A 17,793-nucleotide genomic window follows, 5' to 3' on the forward strand; every position below is an offset into this window, starting at 1 on the left:
CTAGTAGAGGATCACTAGGGACACATTGTTGTTTATATATCCACGCATGTATTTGAGTTTACGGTCAATACAATTTTAGCATGGATAATAAACGATTATCATGAACAAGGAAATATGACAATAACCACTTTATTATTGTCTCTAGGGCATATTTCCAACACATGTCATACTCAAGATTTGAACTGTGAGGATTTGTCACTCCTTTTTCCATATGCCGCTCCTCCATAATCTCTTCTTATTACACTACTTCCTCGACACATTGTTCCCATGTCATCAACAAACTCATTCAAACAAGCATATATCTGATTCACCCCTAGAATGTACTTCCCCTTTCTCAACTTACACGTATCATGAGTGAAAAGATACTATGCTTGTGAGTGTTCTCTATTTACTGTAACAAGAGGAGCAAAAGACTCTGCTTGTTCACTAGCTTGGAAAGAATAAACAGACTCAACAATCCCATATAAAAGAGGTTGTCCAATTTCTGAAATTGAAACTTGCTTTTCACATCCATCTCCACCGTTGATCTGAACATTTGATTCCATTGTTGTTCTTCCTTTCATAACAATGATTGTAACACACATCTTCTCCACATATAACTGCAACATTTCTTCACATTTTTCATTAAGTTTATGAGCTTCATCCGTGCCATGCGTACACCCTCTTACTTCACATAAAACCCTCTTCCTTCACATAATAATTCAGAAACACCACTTCCTAAATTGCACCTAATTCAGAAACCCTAGTTCATAAATTGCAACTCATTCAGAAAGTGAAACTAATTGAGAAACCCTAGTTCCTAAATTTGAACTAATCGAGAAACCCTAGTTTGTAAATAGCACTAACAACGGCACCAACTTTCTAAATTTCTTATACCTAATGCCCAATTCCTAAATTGCACTAATGGCACCACCAATTTGCACTAACAACAAGAAGCAAATGAGAGAATGTAGGGGGTAGAACTCAGCCTTCGAGGCCTATGCAATGTGGCTGCCGCCTACGACTTTTTTTTCAAAACAAAGGCAAAAGTTTTGACTCGTCGATTAATTAAAAAGAAGATAATTGTCCAGTTAATTAATGAAAAAACCGGACGAATATCAATGCATATGGACCATATGCGGACTACCCGCTAAGAAAGAAACTTCATGACGCCACGGTCAACCCGACAAACATACATAACAAGCAACAATCATAAACCCTCGCAGTTCGACGTTGCAAAATAAAAACCTCATGGAAACCAAGGTTAAATACACTGGACGCCACCAAATCCACAGATGCAAGTCAATCAGAGAATGTTGCACACGGACTTCTAATCAAGCAATCAACGTCTTTGGCAAACCGTCAAGAAGAAACCAGGTGCTTTTTTTGAAGAAAAAAGAACAGCAAAGGTGATGGGTATTTTATTTAGGGTTCACAATTGTGGTGATCTTTTCCCTTCTCCTAGGCTTGAAGCATCCACACTAGGGTGGCTTGGCATCCAAGACTGCAGCCGTATCCACCACCACAAACTATAGAAAACTCACGAGAAACCATATACAGCCGCATCCATCATTCAGAGCAACGGCACTTTCAGACCACAACCATTTCAGAGATCAGAGATGGTGCCCAAACTCAGATAGATATATATTAGCTGCTGATGTTCTATACAAAAAGGCAATCAATCCACCCTCACACGGTCCCAGGGTTTAGCAAGCAAAAGCTTGTACTTCCAACAACCATATATATTCAGTCTAGCGTCATACGCTGCATAACTAGGGGGCTATTATGCTATCTAGAGTCTCTCCAGCACCAGCTCTGCATAACTAGGGGGCTATTATGCGATCTAGAGTCTCTCCAGCACCGGCCGCAAAAGCCGTTTGCTCATCCACCACGGTTATGGTTCAGAGCGAGGGCGGTGGTGAGACGGTTCATTTCCACAGCTTCACGTGCTTGTCATGGCTCGCTGAGGCCACCAGGCCGGAGCTTGAGGAGGCCAAGGCGGAGATGAGGCCGTCGTGCGCCGCCACGGTCATGCTCCTGTTCTCCACCATGTCCCACAGCTCCAGAGACTGCAGCGTTGGACACCAAACACTTGTAAGTGAACAGCATGAATATTTTAGGAGGAAAAAAAATGAATGATCATGTCTATTCTTATCGTCCTTAAAAAAATATCTTAGCAGGAAATACAGTCATCCTTTCTATTGTTATAAAAAGAAGTACCTTAGGAGGAAAATCTAATGATCCTGCCCATTCTTATAAACATTAAGATCAAAGACACAGCAGCAAGTTCTAAGGGTAATTTTGTGCCACGGAGTAATATTTGTGCATCCACATACACATCGTCATGCTTGTATTAATAAGATGAGAATTTTCGACACTAAGCTAAAATTGTAGTTGAGATAATTTCATTTGCAACCACATTTATACTTCTTTGCAATTTACTTTCAGACGTGTCATGATGGCAAAATGCTGTTACGCACTAAAACACTTACCTGGTAGCAACCAATGATGAGCAAAGATGGATACTTAGGGTGGAAAGCGCATGAATGGAACTTGCTCCCGGTGCTGTTGAGCTCTTGCACGCAGTTCTCATTCCCAGAATTCACAGACCATACTTTTACCGTGTCTTCACTGGTAGAGACAACATAGTCACCTGTGGGGCTCCAACAAAGTGAATCAACATGCCCTGTGTGACCCTACAAAATTACCAAGATGGGGTTGAAGTGTTTCTCTTGAGGCAAATTTTCAATACTAGAGAAGTAAATTCTTATTACAGCAGCCAACTCATTACTTGAGGCAATACTCAGGCAAGAGCAATTTGTCATAAATGCAAGTGAATCTCAAAAGGTTGACTAAACAATTAAACAAAGAAGTAGACACCAAGATTTAGTTGGACACTATATCCTCTGATACCACTTAGTGAGCTAAACATAAACAGATTATCTGCATCCAGTTGAGATGTAGAAATATAGAGGTTAGAGCTATCCAATACAAACCTCAAATATCCTCACACAAGCTTGTGTTTCCACATCCAGTATAGACACAACATTCTCTGAAGCAGCTGCAAGAAATCCACCAAGACGAGGCTGAAATCTCAGCTGGCTTGAACCTCCCTACACAGGCATTACAAGTAAATAAATCAACAAACAGATGATCTGCAAGTGATATCATTTAAAACCATCTGCTGCTTGTGCTGGTGACATCTCACTACTTTTAGAAAAAAAATTGTGTGGACAACAAAACAAAGCCACTAGAGATCGTCAGAATGCTCCGTAAGCGAAGTTTAGTAACCTTGAAATTTCGGACAGCCCTTCCGTTGCTAATACTCCAGAGCCGAATCTCACCATTCCCATCACAAGAACAAATGAGGTCATCCTTGTTTGGGTGAAAATCCACTGACATAACAGATGCTGAGTGCCCGGTAAACGTATGGACTGTATCATCTTGCTGGAAAAAACATTGCAGAGGTCAAATGTTAACGGCATGATAATATAGTAAAACATACAACTTTGCTGCATTTGTAACTCCTAAGAAAACAAGGATAGACATCTCCCAAGCATCCAAATCAAATTAGAATCATCATACAGATCACCCTAAAACAAATAAGATCCACTTCCTAGATGAAGAATTTGTGCCATGTGAAAAAACCGAAGAACTGATGTTTGGGGGTGGTGGACCTTCCATGACATGTAGCCTTGCCATAGACATTCCTTAATCTAATTCCTTTTGTAAGTTTCACAGCCTAATTAACCATGCTTTCCAGTTTCAGCATAAAAGGAACTGAGATGGCATTAACACCGAGTTACAAATATAAAATAGCACTTTGATATTATCACAAGATATTGCTTGACGGAGTTGCGCAGTGTAAGACAGGCGAATCACAGGGAAACAGATGGTAAGCAAAATTTGGACAGTTGACAAATCACACAGGCTTACTTACATTGTCGACGTCCCAGACCCTGACGGTTTTATCAAATGATGATGTAGCAATACGTGGAATGCTTGGACCGAACCGTACATCAGTTATCAGAAGAGAATGCTCCTCCAATACTGCCTTTTGTTTTAAAGTTTCAGCATGCCACAATACCACCTGCATTGCAACATAACAGTTGTACATTTCAGTTTCAACACCAATTTTGGTGCAAGTCTCCAGAACTCACATACAATACCCCTTTGACTGAGCAATCTGGTATGAACATGCATGTTTACCTTCTTATCATGACCGCCAGTTGCAAGTAGCTTTCCATCTGATGAGAAGTGACAGCATACAACCTTGTTTGTGCTTGCTCGAGCTGAAGAAATCTCCCGGAAGGTGAATCCTGCGTAAAACACATACAAAAGGTTAAATGTGAAACAAACTTATGATACAAGTTTCAAGTAAACAATATAAATATAACACGATGAACCAACATACTACTTCAACACCTGTTAGGTTTTCACTAAAAAAGGGACCAGGGTCTGTACAGCTCACGGTTTCCATGCTAACCACAACCTAGTTCAGTTTACCCGATTGGTACCTGTGGGTACTACACTGCTCACCCAGGGAACCAGTGCCAATAATTGGTGTAAGCCTTTGGTACTAAACAGCTAGACCAAAGAATCGCACCTTTAGAAGAAGCCATACAGCGACTGTGGCCATCACTTGGACCTGCAGCATCATTATGTGACAAGAACGAGTCCACGTTATCTCCCAAGCTGTCATCCTCCACCAAGCGATCCATGTCAGCCTACAGAAGTCAAGGCACAAAAGGATCAACCAATGAACAAGGCACAAAAGGATCAACCAGAGATGGGCTAATAATAGTAAATGTGCGCCCAAATACTTCCAAAGTACTAGTAAATAATAACTCACAATCTGGTTTGTTGGTGATTCCCTAGTGCCTGGGGCATCAGCACCAAAAACAACTGAGGCCTTTGATATACTAGCATTGTGGTGCATCGGTGGCATTGATATGGTGTCTCCTGGAGTATCTGTATCTGTGGAAGGAGTTGAGGGTGCTGAGCTGGGGCAGGGGCCAGTAGTATTCATCGTACCAGAGCTGTTAGCTGGACCAGATGATGAGAGGGGTTGTTTGCGTTTTCGCCCAGTTTGATTCTTGGGAACCTGCAAAACCATATCAGAGTTTGGGGTTTACAATCTTATCGAAACTTGAAGATTCAAAAAAATGTGATAAGATGTTAAGATGATAAAGTTGAATTCATGCAGAACAGAGTAAAACCTGTTCATTTCCACGGAAGGAATAGCACAAGCCTCCATCCATAGAAACACTCCCAGGCACCATTTTTTCATGATGGCCTGAGAAGTGATTTGAGCTTTGTGGTAGCTGACTCAGTAATGATTGTTGAAGGAGCTGTTGCTGATTACTACTTTGCCGTTGCTGTTGCAAAGCAGCTATCTTCTACTACAAAGAGGGGAAGTGGTGAGGGTTTCTATGAAGATACAAATTATCATAAATGTTGGCGCTAGGGTACATCTGAGCAAGCATAATGTAACAGCTAGATGATCATGTGATCATGCAAACTTCTAGACTGGCAAAGAGATGATGGTAAGTGGTACTGGATAGCTGTCAAGAATATCATTAATACTTGAAAACAATAAGGATGTGTCCTTAGGTCAGGATGAACTCATGGTAAATAGCTCCATCGACACGCACTTCTACTCTCAAAGATGATTATTGTTCGCGACTTGAATTTGTATTCATTTTGAATGGAGGTGCACTAAGTTGTACAAGTTTAAAGTGATTCTAAGACAGGGGCCAAGCACATTGAGATTTTGAAGCTACGAAAGGAAGGCAATTCATTGTTGAACTATATCTTTGTGCACATGTAGGGTGCTAGAGACATTTTCTACCTTCATGTGGCAATGTCAGAGATCAAAACGGTATTTCTTTGTGTATGCAAATAGCATGCAGCCGCTTTCCTCTATTTATTTTTCATAACAGCATCTTCCTTCGATGTCAGAGCCAAGACCTCTAATGTTGCAGCTCAGGAAATTCCATTTCTGGTTGTGGTATCCATGGTAGGTTAGGTAGATTGAAAGAAGCTGGAGGTGCACACTAGGTAGATTGAAAGAAGATGGGAGGTAGCACACTAGGCTCTAAGGTGGGCAGTCCTGAAGGTGGGGCACAGTAGGTAGATTGAAAGAAGATGGAGGTAGCACACTAGGCTCTAAAGTGGGAACTGGGCAGTCATGAAGGTGGGTGCCCGGCAAGGAGGTAAGAAGTCCATTGAGATGATAGACAAGGTTCGGCAACGACATAAAGGAAGCAAACCAGTTCAACAGTTAATTATAGCAAATTATGACCCTACATATCAAATGCAGAAACAAACAAAGCTTAGATGTGGGGTCAAAGAGGCCCCAGGAGCTGGAGATTAGTGAACGTCTTCACTGGTCACCTTAACGGCAGCAGCCTCCTCAGGTGGCACGCTGCAACAATCATTGCCAAGCTTTTGTTGTATCTCGATGGAGAGTTCTGGGGCTGGTTGCTGAGTACAAACTTCTCTAGTCAATATTTTAGAATCAAGCTGGAAATAGGTTTTGGCAGGAGATTTTCCAATCTTGAAGAGTCTGCTCTTGACTAGGGAGGCAGAGGTCAGTTTGAACCCACCGACTCTGGGCTTGGCAAGGTGGCGCTTGTAGACTAGCAGAGGCCCACTGAGACGGGCCTTGTCGACTTCGAATCTGCCACTTGGGGGGCTTGGGTTGGTAAATGAAAGACCAGTGACATCAAAAACAGCCTGGAGCTGGAGAGTGGGCAGGAGCTCAACCAGGTTGCCATGTCATTCACACAAACAAGAAGCGAGAGGTAAACTATCCAAGGATGGTTTTCTTATGATAAATTTAAATAAAGGTCGATGACTGCCCACTGAGCATAATTCAGGGGTGAACTTTAAACTCAACCCGAAGCTCAGGAATGTAATATGCACTTAGGCTGGGCGTAATTGGTATCTTCGGGATATTAATATATTCCCCATTTTTAAATGATACTGCAGAATGTCAAGTTGTCAGCATGGCATTTTTTCTTATGATAGGTTTAAATAAGTCCGATGAGTTATGCCATTAAAAAGAATGACTGATCAGTGACCAAAATTCAGTATTTAGACTTGGGGTAGCACCGATTGAAGAGAAGCTGCTCCAGCATCATCTCAGATGGTTTGGACATATTCAACGGAGGCCATCGGAAGCGCCGGTGCATAGCGGACAGATAAAGCGTGCTGAGAATGTTAAGAGGGGTCGTGGTAGACCAAACTTGACATGGGAGGAGTCCGTTCAGAGAGACCTGAAGGTTTGGAATATCGACAAAGACTTAGCCATGGACAGGGGTGCGTGGAAGTTAGCTATCCACATTCCAGAGCCATGACTTGGTTTCGAGATCTTATGGGTTTCAACTCTAGCCTACCCCAACTTGTTTGGGATTGAAAGGCTTGGTTGTTGTTGTTGTTGTTGCATTGTGGCAGGAACCAATGGGGAGACAAAAGAAAAGAAACAAGACGTGAGACTACATGCATAAAGCCGCAGTAAAAATATGGGCAGTTATATATGCATAACATAAATAGTACGTCCAACTTACCTTCATCAGCATATCTGTCTCCATTGGCTGCACATGTGAATACATGTTCTGCAGCGAAGGCCCCACACTAGGAATAATATCTGTGAATGTGTTTGACTGACCATCCCTTCGACTGCTCAAAAGCACCCGAAGCCTTCGGGCATCCATCGCTCCAGATGAAGATGTCATATTTTGTTGTGCTTGAAGCAGCAGCTGTTGCTGCTGTTGCTGCTGTTGAGTGAGAAACTGAAGATGTTGCAACGCTTGGGGACTCTGCATAAAAGATTTCTGTTGGAGAAGTCCAGATCGAAACTGATCTAAACCCTGAACAGTTGTGACCAAATTGAAATACGTCGTAAGAACATAAAATACGTAGAAGTCGTACTTGCTGCGAATTTACAATTTAGATGACAGAGATTGAATGAAGTAAAAAACTAACCGTGAGAGGCCACCCTTTCAAGGTCATATTGTGCCCTGCTGGATTAGTGCCTGACAGACAGCAAAATATTGAACAATAATAATCAGTATGTGAATGAACCATAGAAATTCACAGGCATTAGAACATCTAACAAGCAGTCAGAGTCTTGAACTGTGGCAGACAGGCACAAAAGCAACCATGATGGTACATGAACAAAAAGAATATGCGTGGTAACGAGAGCTGTGCAGCCTAACTATTCCTCAACCCTAAAATAACAGAGATTTTCATGTTTGCATTAATAAACATAATCTCCCTTCTAGAGAATAGAGAATAGGCCTACAGCATACCCATGGTTTTCGAGTCACGATAAATCCGTTTGAGGTTCGATATACTATGGATTTATATATGTGAAAACCACATAAAAACAGGAATAAAAGCAGAAACATCAATTTATACTAGAGTTCAATGGGAAAAACCTGGTATTCCAAGTAATGATCCGTCTGCTCCTGCAGCCCTAAGATTCAGAGTGCCATTTGAGTCTGCCTTGATTTCCTGGTACAGTAAGACTTACCAACTTATATATACTGGCAGATAAGTGAACACAATATCTAAAATAAACAGCAACCCAGTTAAGATATGCACAGACTACCTGTGTTGATCCCTGAAGCTGTAGGTTTCTGGCCTGAGCTTGTTGCAAAGTACCTGACACTACACCAGCTGATCCTTGAAATATTTGCCTAACAGTTGTAAGAACAGCAACCCAGTTAAGACATGCACAGGCTACCTAAAAACATAAACCGAACATTTGCGCCCTAATAACATCCTTATAAACAGCAATAAAGCAATAATATCAAACATACATGCACATAACAGAAATGTCCTTGTAATTGAAAATTAAAGACAGAAATGTCATAACAGCACACGTACAATCTGCAGACAGAAATGCTTTACATTGATCTTTTCACTAACATGTTTGCTGCAACTGGTCCTTGTGTACCTAGTAAATGCATGCCATGACTTTGTATAATTCATTACAGGAAAACAATAGTCTCAATGGATACTGGACAGCTGACAACATGCTAATGGATCAATCAAATAGATTTTCCTTCTATCTTGAGATGAGCGTGTAAAAGCTGTAATGGGCATTTATGCATTCGGAATTTCAGATGTTCAAACTGAACTCCCAAAACCACCATCGAAAGAATAGATTGAATCATTGAATTATCATCTTCAAGAATTCTTAGGATGCATAGTATTAGTATCTAAATTTGCTACAAGGTAATCAGAAATGTTGAAATATACTCCTGCTTTCCGGTTTATAGGGCTCATCTCAAAAATTTCAGGTTTCCATTATATTAGGCTCATTTTGAGTCTAATTGAGTTAAAGTGCTTTGAGTCCCACGCCATATTTAATTCATAGAGACTAGAGAAAGGAAATTAGTGGCTATGCATGTATCTTTTTCTACATCCACCATGCAAGTCCAATGAGAAGGAGGATGCTACATTTATTGCCTTGAAAATTGAATATGTGAGAAATATTTCATTGGCTAGTTAAAACTAATGCCATCCCCTCACAATTCACCTTGGTTGATGAGATTTCAGATTTGAGCCCTATAAACCGAAAAGGAGGGAGTATTAGAAGAGTGGATTCCTATAGTGTTAAACTAAAGAAGGGGGAAAGATGAAGTTATAAAATATATTAAAACTCTTTTTGGTTGCCGACCACGAAAACATGATATCAAGGATGTTTAACCAAGTAGCGCCAATACCTCTGAAACCACTCCCTTGTGACAAGCGAGTCATCATGAAAAAACAATATGCAAACAAAACTACAGCAGGAACAAGTTATTATGATTTATGGACCTACAACTGGAGTCCCGACGGAACTAGAAAAGTACAAAATGAGCAAGTAAAAATAGAATTGAGAATTCAGCTCAGACTCTAATTGGTGGGACAAGACAAAAAGCAACAAATCTGGAACTTTGTTTTGTTTTTTAATATTTACCAACTGTACTAAAATAGATGATGCCACAGGGCCATGAGTGGTCTGTGTTACAAAACTCCCCCAAGTAAATACAATACTGACAGGCATTATTAAAGAGTTTGTAGTTCGTACCCGGAAGCCTGAGCTGATAATGCTGCGGACTTCAGCAAAGATGCCGGATTTGATTCCAGAAGTTGCCCAACGTTTTCATTAAACCTTTGCTGCAGTGCAGGTTAGGGTGGAAATATTAATGTATGTATCATTTTATATCAAAAATATTTGAGGGGGTATTTAAGCAACAGTACAGATTGTTAGGAAGTATTAGTATTGGTCTAGGAGTCCTATTAGTCTATGTTTACTTTCCTTGCACCTCAAATCTTGTGCAATATATATATGCCCCTTGGGCCTTCAATAAAGATAAGTTGCTTTCCTAACATGGTATTAGAGCCTAGGTTTAGGTCTCCGGACGCTGCAACTCGTCCTTACAATCCAATTTTTTTTCCGGCTCCCTCTCGATCAACTGTTCTAGGTCGATCTCATACTCGGATGTCGTTCCCATCTGGTTGGCTCCATTAGCAGGTCATTCCCATCTGGTTGGCTCCATTAGCAGGTCAACTACCGCCACCCCAACGCGCGATCCAGCAGGATCCGTCCCTTCTGGACGTCATCTCTCTGCTAGGCCTCGATCTACAGGTCCGACCTCCGCAAGCAGCCGTCCGCTGGATCATGCCCGCCCGCAGGTCTCCCCGCTGGAAGTCAACCACCCGTCTTCCAGGAGGCATCGTCCGCCGCTGCCCCTAGCTTCTAATCGCCCGTGGCTGTGCTCTCCCATAAAAGCTCCGTCCAGCTCGTGCCTCCCGCCAGTTGCTCCCCTGCATGCTCAGCTGCAGCCGTTGCTGCTCCTCTGTTGATGTGTGTGTCCCAACTGGTGCCGACCACCAACATGCGACCTCCGAGGCTCCGACTCTCTTCACCAGGCTCTATCGCCCGACATCTTGCTCCAGCTGCATGTGCTGCATGCGTTTTGCTGCTGTCCGTGTGCTACTCAGCGTGCTGCTCTGACTACTGCAGCGAGTGGGTGCTTCTGTTTCCAATTGGGTCTGATCGTGTGTACGCGTGATGATCCTATTGTGTACGTGGGCACTCGGCCTGTTGCTACACTGCTGTTTTGGCCTCTCCATCGTAATTTTCTTCCACTGTTATCACATCTAGCATGTTCTTTTAATTTTCTTTCCTTTCCTCTGAGTCCATCAAATCCGTTGACATTTTTTGTTTCTCATGTCATGCGAGTCCACCATACCTTTGTCCGTCAGTCTTTCTCCGGTCCCGATCCTTTCTATACAACTTTTATGGCCTACTTGTCCTTGTTGTTTTCTATACCTTTTTGTTTCTCATGCCATGAGAGTCCAGCATACCTTTTCTGGACTCCTTTTGCATTGTCGATCTACGCCCATCGCGCCTTAACCGCCGAGCTTCTTTCGCCATCGGTTGTCGTGGACTATGATTTTCTACACAATGATTTATTCTCTTTGCATTGTTGATCTAAGCCTATTCTCTTGCCGCCGAGCTTCTTTCGCCGTCCATTTTCATGGGCCATGATTCTTTAAGCAATGCTTCATTCTCTTGATGTGCCATCTTCCTTTGACAACCCATCTTCTCTTGATACTTATGTTGTATCTTCAAGTGGTGCAGTGTCTTCCTCTGATGTGCCATCTCTTCGTTATCCCCTTTGGCTACTCGACAGGTTTTGAAGACTCTTCATGCTACGACCACACTCTCAAGACGCGGATTTGGATTATCATTTGTTTCTGGTATTACACTTCAAATGCAATGCTATTGCATACGCTTTGCATTTTGGGGGGTTAGGAAGTACTAGTATTGGTCTAGGAGTCCTATTAGTCTATGTTTACTTTCCTTGCACCTCAAATCTTGTGTAATATATATATATACCCCTTGGGCCTTCAATAAAGATAAGTTGCTTTCCTAACACATACTACCACTAGGGAATTACCTTTACTGATGCCTCATCCAAGGTGTCCCTCTGCGCAGAAATCTTCATTCTCTCTTCATACGCCTTTGCAGACAAAGAACTTGTTGCTACAGCATTTAGTTGTGTTGGAGGATCAGCAGATACTGAACCATTCTGAGGACTTGTGGGCAAATAACTGCTTTCATTACGCTGCTGTTGCTTCTGCTGGCGACGTTGCTGCTGCTGAGGATGTTGTTGCTGTTGTTGGTGCTGCTCCTGTTGTTGTTCCTCCGGCTGCTGCCTCTGTAGCATGAGTTGCTGCATTTGGATCTGCTGTGGCGACTGCTGGGAATGAGGATGTTGCTGCTGTTGCTGCGATGATGACTGCTGCTCTCGAGCTTTAATCGACTGTGTCTGGAACACAAAATTATAATCATATACAGGAACAAGATCATGCAAACAAGCAGGGAAAAGATATCTATGATCATGCAAGATTATCACACTATAGCTAGCAGTGGCAAGTAGTTCCAGAGCAGAAGGCAGGTGGTAGCTACAAATATACAGGTACTGACTACTCAAACAAGCCTAATGGATTCATGCGACCTTAGCTACTATAAAGTGCTAACCTAACACAATTTATAGTTTTCTACTTTTATACACTGAATGAACATAAAAATAATTGGCTCTGAACCATGGCTACAAAATTAACTACCTTTTGGCTAAGAATGGAAAGGCATGTTTGGTTTATAGCCTAAGGTTGCCATGACTAACCTTAGTCTTGCCACAACATCTTAGGCATGTGTTTGGTTCATTGCCACACTTGTGGCTTGCTACACTTTTCTAGCAACATGGTCCACATGTCATAGATCTTGCCACACTTGTGGTGGCCATTTTGTTAGCCACACTTTTTGTGGCAGCCACACTCTGCCTAAGCTTAGTTGTGGCAAAGTTAGGGGCTGTTTGGTTGGAGACTAGTGGCGCCACATTTGTTTAGCCGCACTTGCGGCGCGCCACGGAGTGTGGCGTTGAAAACGAGCGCCACAGAATGTGGCGAGAAATCAACTGCAAAAGACATTGCGCGTCTGTGGCGAGCCTAACCTTAGGAGGCAACCAAACGGCGGCCTAGGGAGCTGTGGCATGCCGCACCTTTGGCGTGGCAAGGTGAGGCCGGCAACCAAACAGCCCCTTAGTCATGAACCAAACAGGCTCGAAATAGGTTGGTGTTTGTTATGGACTATGGAGCATTAACTTAAGATTTTACTTGAAATATTAAAAAGTAGCTTCAAACAAACGCATCACAGATTAGCCACCAGCCCAACAGTATCTAGCTTGATATATATGGGGAAAACAATTGAAATTTTCACAGACCCATGCTCAAAGATGTCTAGCCAAAGTCACAGGTCATTCAATAGTTGTGTAGTAACACTGTCATCTTTTAATTAGTTAATTGTGCAAAAAGAATGAAATAAACATGAATGAACCATAAAGATTTAACCAAGATAGATGGGTTAGGTTTTTTTCCTTCTTTCAACAGTAATATGAAAGTTTCTTGAATTTTGTCTCCACTATTCATATGGAAAATTTCAGTATGCTTTATGATGAGAATATACTCCTATTAGTGAGCAGGTGGTGGGTATGACTAATGCAATGAAACCGTGCACAAGTAAAGTCGTATCATTTAACCGCAACAGCACAAGTAAATCAATATGCATGTGCAGAAGCAGTGCACCATATAAGAACCTCAATGTACGAAGTAGCAACATCGGAATGCTTGTCGTTGGTCCTTGAAATGAAGATGTCCCAGAAGACCGACCACCATTCGAAGAGGAAACCCCCTGGGGCGTCAATTGCTATTGCAAAATTGAAGTGAGGCGTGTCAGTGCAGTAACATTAAGTTTCATTCTTCAGAAAGCAGAGAGATCAGACGAACACAGTTACAATGTTTAGCACATTTGCATCTAGTCATGCCTCTCTGTCGCACAAGCACTGCCTGCCTGACAACGAAGGCACTGTCTACCTAACAATGATACCTAGAGGAATCAAAATATCTGGCCCTAATGCAGAAAGATAGAGCTCGGAAACTAAAATGGAGCCTTCCTGGCAACAAGGTAATTTGATCATGACACATGTCGTTGTAGCACTCACCAACAGGATCTGGAGACAGGTTGGATTCGGCTTGGAACGCCTTCGCAGTGCTCTGCAAGTTCCGCTTCACCAGGTAGTCATGGATGTACACATCCAAGCTGCTTCGCCAGCGATACACATGGCAAACATTAGGTTCATACCACAGATCAGTACATCGTCAAGGTTAATAATAACTAGATGAAGGCACGAAAGATCCTAAAGAAAATCTCCTTTTAAGCACAAATTACTACAGAGAAAAAAAAACAAGGAAGCTACAGGCACCGGAAGCAACAGGAGGTGACAGCAAGAAAATAACGGAGGAGGAAAAAATAGAGATAAATGTGCATTTAAGCACTGTGGTAAAAGATGCACTAAACTCTCTGGAAACCAAGAGGCAACGGCGAAGGCAGACACGCAAGAAACAGACCTTATACCGGGAAGAAAAAAGAAGGGCAGAAAAAGAAAACATGGAAAGAAGATAAAAGGTGGCAACTTTTGCAAAAGAAGAGGGGGAATGTGCAGAACGGGAAAACAGAAATTTCATCAAGAAACTCAAAGGTGACCTAATAAAGCATTTGTTCTTGAACGAATAATGCAGGGCATTTGTTTCTCAGCGGATAATCTTATTCTACAAGGGAAGAAAGAGGCGCCGTTGTCAGCAACAAAAAACCACAAGAAACAACGGTGAGGGAGGCACACAGAAACGAAGAAATTTCAAGAAACGCGCAGAAACCCTCATCTCGAACGCATCAACAGAGAACGCGTGAAGATGAGAGGGGGGGGGGGGGGTAGCAGCATGTCTCCCTGCCAAAAGCAATCTGCTGGCTGGAACAAACCCGGAGGCGGGGCAGAGAGAGGAACGAAACTCACATCTTGTCTGCGTCCCAAGAATCCTGCGCCATGGCTGCCGCCTCGTCCCGCGCCTCCTCCTCCTCGCGGCCACACTGCACGACAGGGTAACAGCGCCTCAAGAACTGCCAAAGGAACAAGAGCGCACAGAGCACAAGGCGGCGAGGAGAAAAGAAAGATTTGACCGCTCACATTCCGCCCCGAATCCAACCTCGACGCCACTTTGCAAAGCGGAAACGCAAGTTGCTTCTTTGAAAAAAAGAAATCAATTGGAGAGGAGAGAAGGTAGGTGCGCGGTGATTTAATACGGGGGGCGGAGAGGGGAGGGGAGGGGAGGGGAAGTGCAGGAACAGAGGAACGGAATAAAAAGGAAGAGATGAACAGGGGAGAAGAGGAGAGGAGGGGCGAGGGCTTTGGGCCAAAAACCCCATTGCCTGCTCACTTTATACCTTCACCCTTGGTGCGCCGATGTAATTGCGATAAGGCCATTCATATCACATGACTCGTTTAGAGATCAAAGTAGAGATTCATGCCATTTTGTGTTGATTTACTTTACTTTCTGAAGGCATGATACTATGTTTGTATGTGTTCTTTTTTTATTATTTTTGTGGTCCTTGAATTCCATGAATAAAAGAGACCTTAGGCCATGAACGATGGACGGTCCCCCTAAAAGTAGCTCAAATCGATGGTGTACAAAAAAATAATGCCCTGTTTGGTTGCATAGAATTGAGCATGGAATTAAGGAATCTAGAACTGGGCCCCTAATTCTTTTGTTTGGTTGTACTAGGAATTTGCATCTGGAAACCCAGGCCCAATTCCGAGCAGACCCGCCCCGCGTGCGAACCGTTTCCGAGCTCTGGAGGTCGGAATCTCGCGGAATCTGGAGGTGTTCCTCCTCTTCCCCGCCCACCTTCTCCATCTCCAGCCCTTCCTCCTCTTCCCCGCCCACCTTCTCCTCGCCGCCTCCCTCACGAGCACAGACGAGGCGGGAGTCCTCGCCGGCGGCCCGAGCAGGTGAGCCTCCATCTCCAGCCCTTCCTCCTCTTCCCCGCCCACCTTCTCCTCGTCGCCTCCCTCGCGAGCACACACGAGGCGGGAGTCCTCGCCGGCGGCCCGAGCAGGTGAGCCTCCATCTCCAGCCCTTCCTCCTCTTCCCCGCCCACCTTCTCCTCGCCGCCTCCCTCGCCCATCTCGCCCCTACCCCTGGCCGGCCCCTCCCCGCATGGGCCGAACCCTAGATCGGGGATTGACGGGGGGATGGTGACCGACGGCAGCCATGGATGCTGCGGCATGGCGGGTCCACATCCCTTCCCCCCTCGCTGACCCGCGGCCACCCCGCGCTCTGACCCCGCCGACGCTGCACTGGAATTCCACATGATGTATCCAAACAGGATTTGGAATTCCATTTCAGCCTTGATTCTAGGGACGAATACCATGCGCATCCAAATAGCAAAACTGGAATTCCATTGAAATCGTTGATTTGGAATTCCATTGCCAATTCAATTCCGCGGCGAATTCTGCGCAACCAAACAGGGCATAAGGGTATTCTTTGATATCTTGAAAAAATGTAGTTTTCTAAGACCTTCAATCCTGCGAATCAAAGGATTCTAATAATGTCCAATGATAGGTCATAATAAGAGTAGCTCAATCAATGGTGTACAGAAAGATATAAGGACGATCTTCGATATCACACGTGATTATAATTTCAGAAGTATTTAAATCCCATGAATTAAAATGTATGTAATGGCTCGCGAGCGACGACCAGGACCTGCCTCTGTAAGACCAACTCAAATTAATATGGTGCATAAATATAGGGCAATCTTTGGAGATCTTCAATATCCCATGCAATTATATTAAAGTTGTTTGGATTCAATGTATATTATGTTTAAAAATAATCTGAAGATCTTCTCATCATGAGAGACGTGTAAGACGTATTATATAGAGACAAAAAAGGTATATGTGCATTAATTCTAGAGGATTTTGCAAAAGGTCAAAGGTCATATATAAGAAATGCAAGTTCTTACATAAACACCCTTACAAAAAGTTAAAAGTACATCTTTGTAGTGTCGAAGTCGTCTTTCTCCTGCATCCACAAACGACACGGTGTAAGCAAAGCTCGTTGCCAACTCTAGGTTGTCGTCTCATCGAGGCAAACTTGTTGAAACCCAAAAGCTTGTAGAAGCATTTTTACTATTTTCTGAAAGTTGAACCTTTTTTAATATAACTCCATTAAAAGTGTGTGACAATACCTAGCCTGAAAATTAGTTTGTTATCTAAGTGTTTGCCCCGTATCAATTTACAAATCTAAAGTTGCAAACTAGCTCCATATTGCTGACACTCAAAGAATAGAGAAACAAGTATTAACGACAGTACCACGTGAAAGTGCATCTAGTGCACCTAGTGATATTTCTGACTAGTGATAAACGGGTAAGGAACTAATGTGTTACTAGGTATAAACACATGTAAACTTCCAAAGGTCGGTAACATATCAAACCTAAGAGGAGAAACAATTCGGATGGAGACAATATGACATAAGGATATGTTATGCTTATGATAATAAGAGGAATAGAGGAAACACTTCTTTAACCTACACCCAACACGCCAACATTTATATTTGAATTCGGCGATATGGACAAGTCAGTCACGACGTTTATTGTTAAAACCTTGTAGGTTGGGTTAGCCTACGGAAGTCTTTGCAGATTTTCATGTGGAACCACTAAAACAGGTCAGATCACGAGAGAAATATATTTCAGATATTTGGACTATAGGAAAGAAAATCTTGAGAACTATGATTTAACCTAAAATAAAATATTTCCCATATATTAAAGTAGGCAGTCATCTCCCCTCCCTCACCGAAGCACGGGGACATTTGTTGTACTCCCTCTGTAAAAAAATATAAGAGTGTTTAGATCATTAAAGT

General features: G+C 42.9%; 1 protein-coding gene across 3 annotated transcripts; it reads right to left on the reverse strand.

Moving 5' to 3' along the window:
* Positions 1-1,599: 1,599 nt before the first annotated feature.
* LOC123443010 (transcriptional corepressor LEUNIG-like) lies at positions 1,600-15,256 on the reverse strand. 3 transcript variants are annotated; one of them, XM_045119220.1, is made up of 19 exons: positions 15,066-15,256; positions 14,895-14,968; positions 14,046-14,143; positions 13,641-13,750; positions 11,943-12,314; positions 10,064-10,152; positions 8,597-8,684; positions 8,424-8,499; positions 7,969-8,018; positions 7,551-7,853; positions 5,199-5,378; positions 4,832-5,083; positions 4,586-4,706; positions 4,189-4,298; positions 3,920-4,069; positions 3,271-3,426; positions 2,976-3,092; positions 2,472-2,675; positions 1,600-2,048 (listed from the first exon to the last, which is right to left on the reverse strand). In XM_045119220.1, exons 2-19 carry the CDS (start codon positions 14,924-14,926, stop codon positions 1,908-1,910), a joined length of 2,649 nt encoding a protein of 882 aa, XP_044975155.1. In that variant the 5' UTR covers positions 14,927-14,968; positions 15,066-15,256; the 3' UTR covers positions 1,600-1,907. The 3 variants fall into 3 exon arrangements, with proteins under 3 accessions (XP_044975155.1, XP_044975156.1, XP_044975154.1); XM_045119221.1 differs by having other exon boundaries at positions 7,551-7,802; positions 14,046-14,146; positions 15,066-15,208; XM_045119219.1 differs by having other exon boundaries at positions 14,046-14,146; positions 15,066-15,208.
* Between the last annotated feature and the right edge of the window lie 2,537 nt (positions 15,257-17,793).

Source organism: Hordeum vulgare, chromosome 3H (assembly GCF_904849725.1).
Source record: "Hordeum vulgare subsp. vulgare chromosome 3H, MorexV3_pseudomolecules_assembly, whole genome shotgun sequence".
NCBI lineage: Eukaryota > Viridiplantae > Streptophyta > Magnoliopsida > Poales > Poaceae > Hordeum > Hordeum vulgare.

What these genes read in the sequence shown, in the direction of transcription:
- LOC123443010 (XM_045119219.1), bottom strand. Translation starts at nt 14,926, where the DNA reads ATGGCGCAGGATTCTTGGGACGCAGACAAGAT. An exon ending in TGAAAGGGTGGCCTCTCACG is followed by an intron (nt 7,854 to 7,968) that starts GTTAGTTTTTTA and finishes ACAACTGTTCAG; the next exon opens with GGTTTAGATCAGTTTCGATC. An exon ending in GGGCTGTCCGAAATTTCAAG is followed by an intron (nt 3,093 to 3,270) that starts GTTACTAAACTT and finishes ATGCCTGTGTAG; the next exon opens with GGAGGTTCAAGCCAGCTGAG.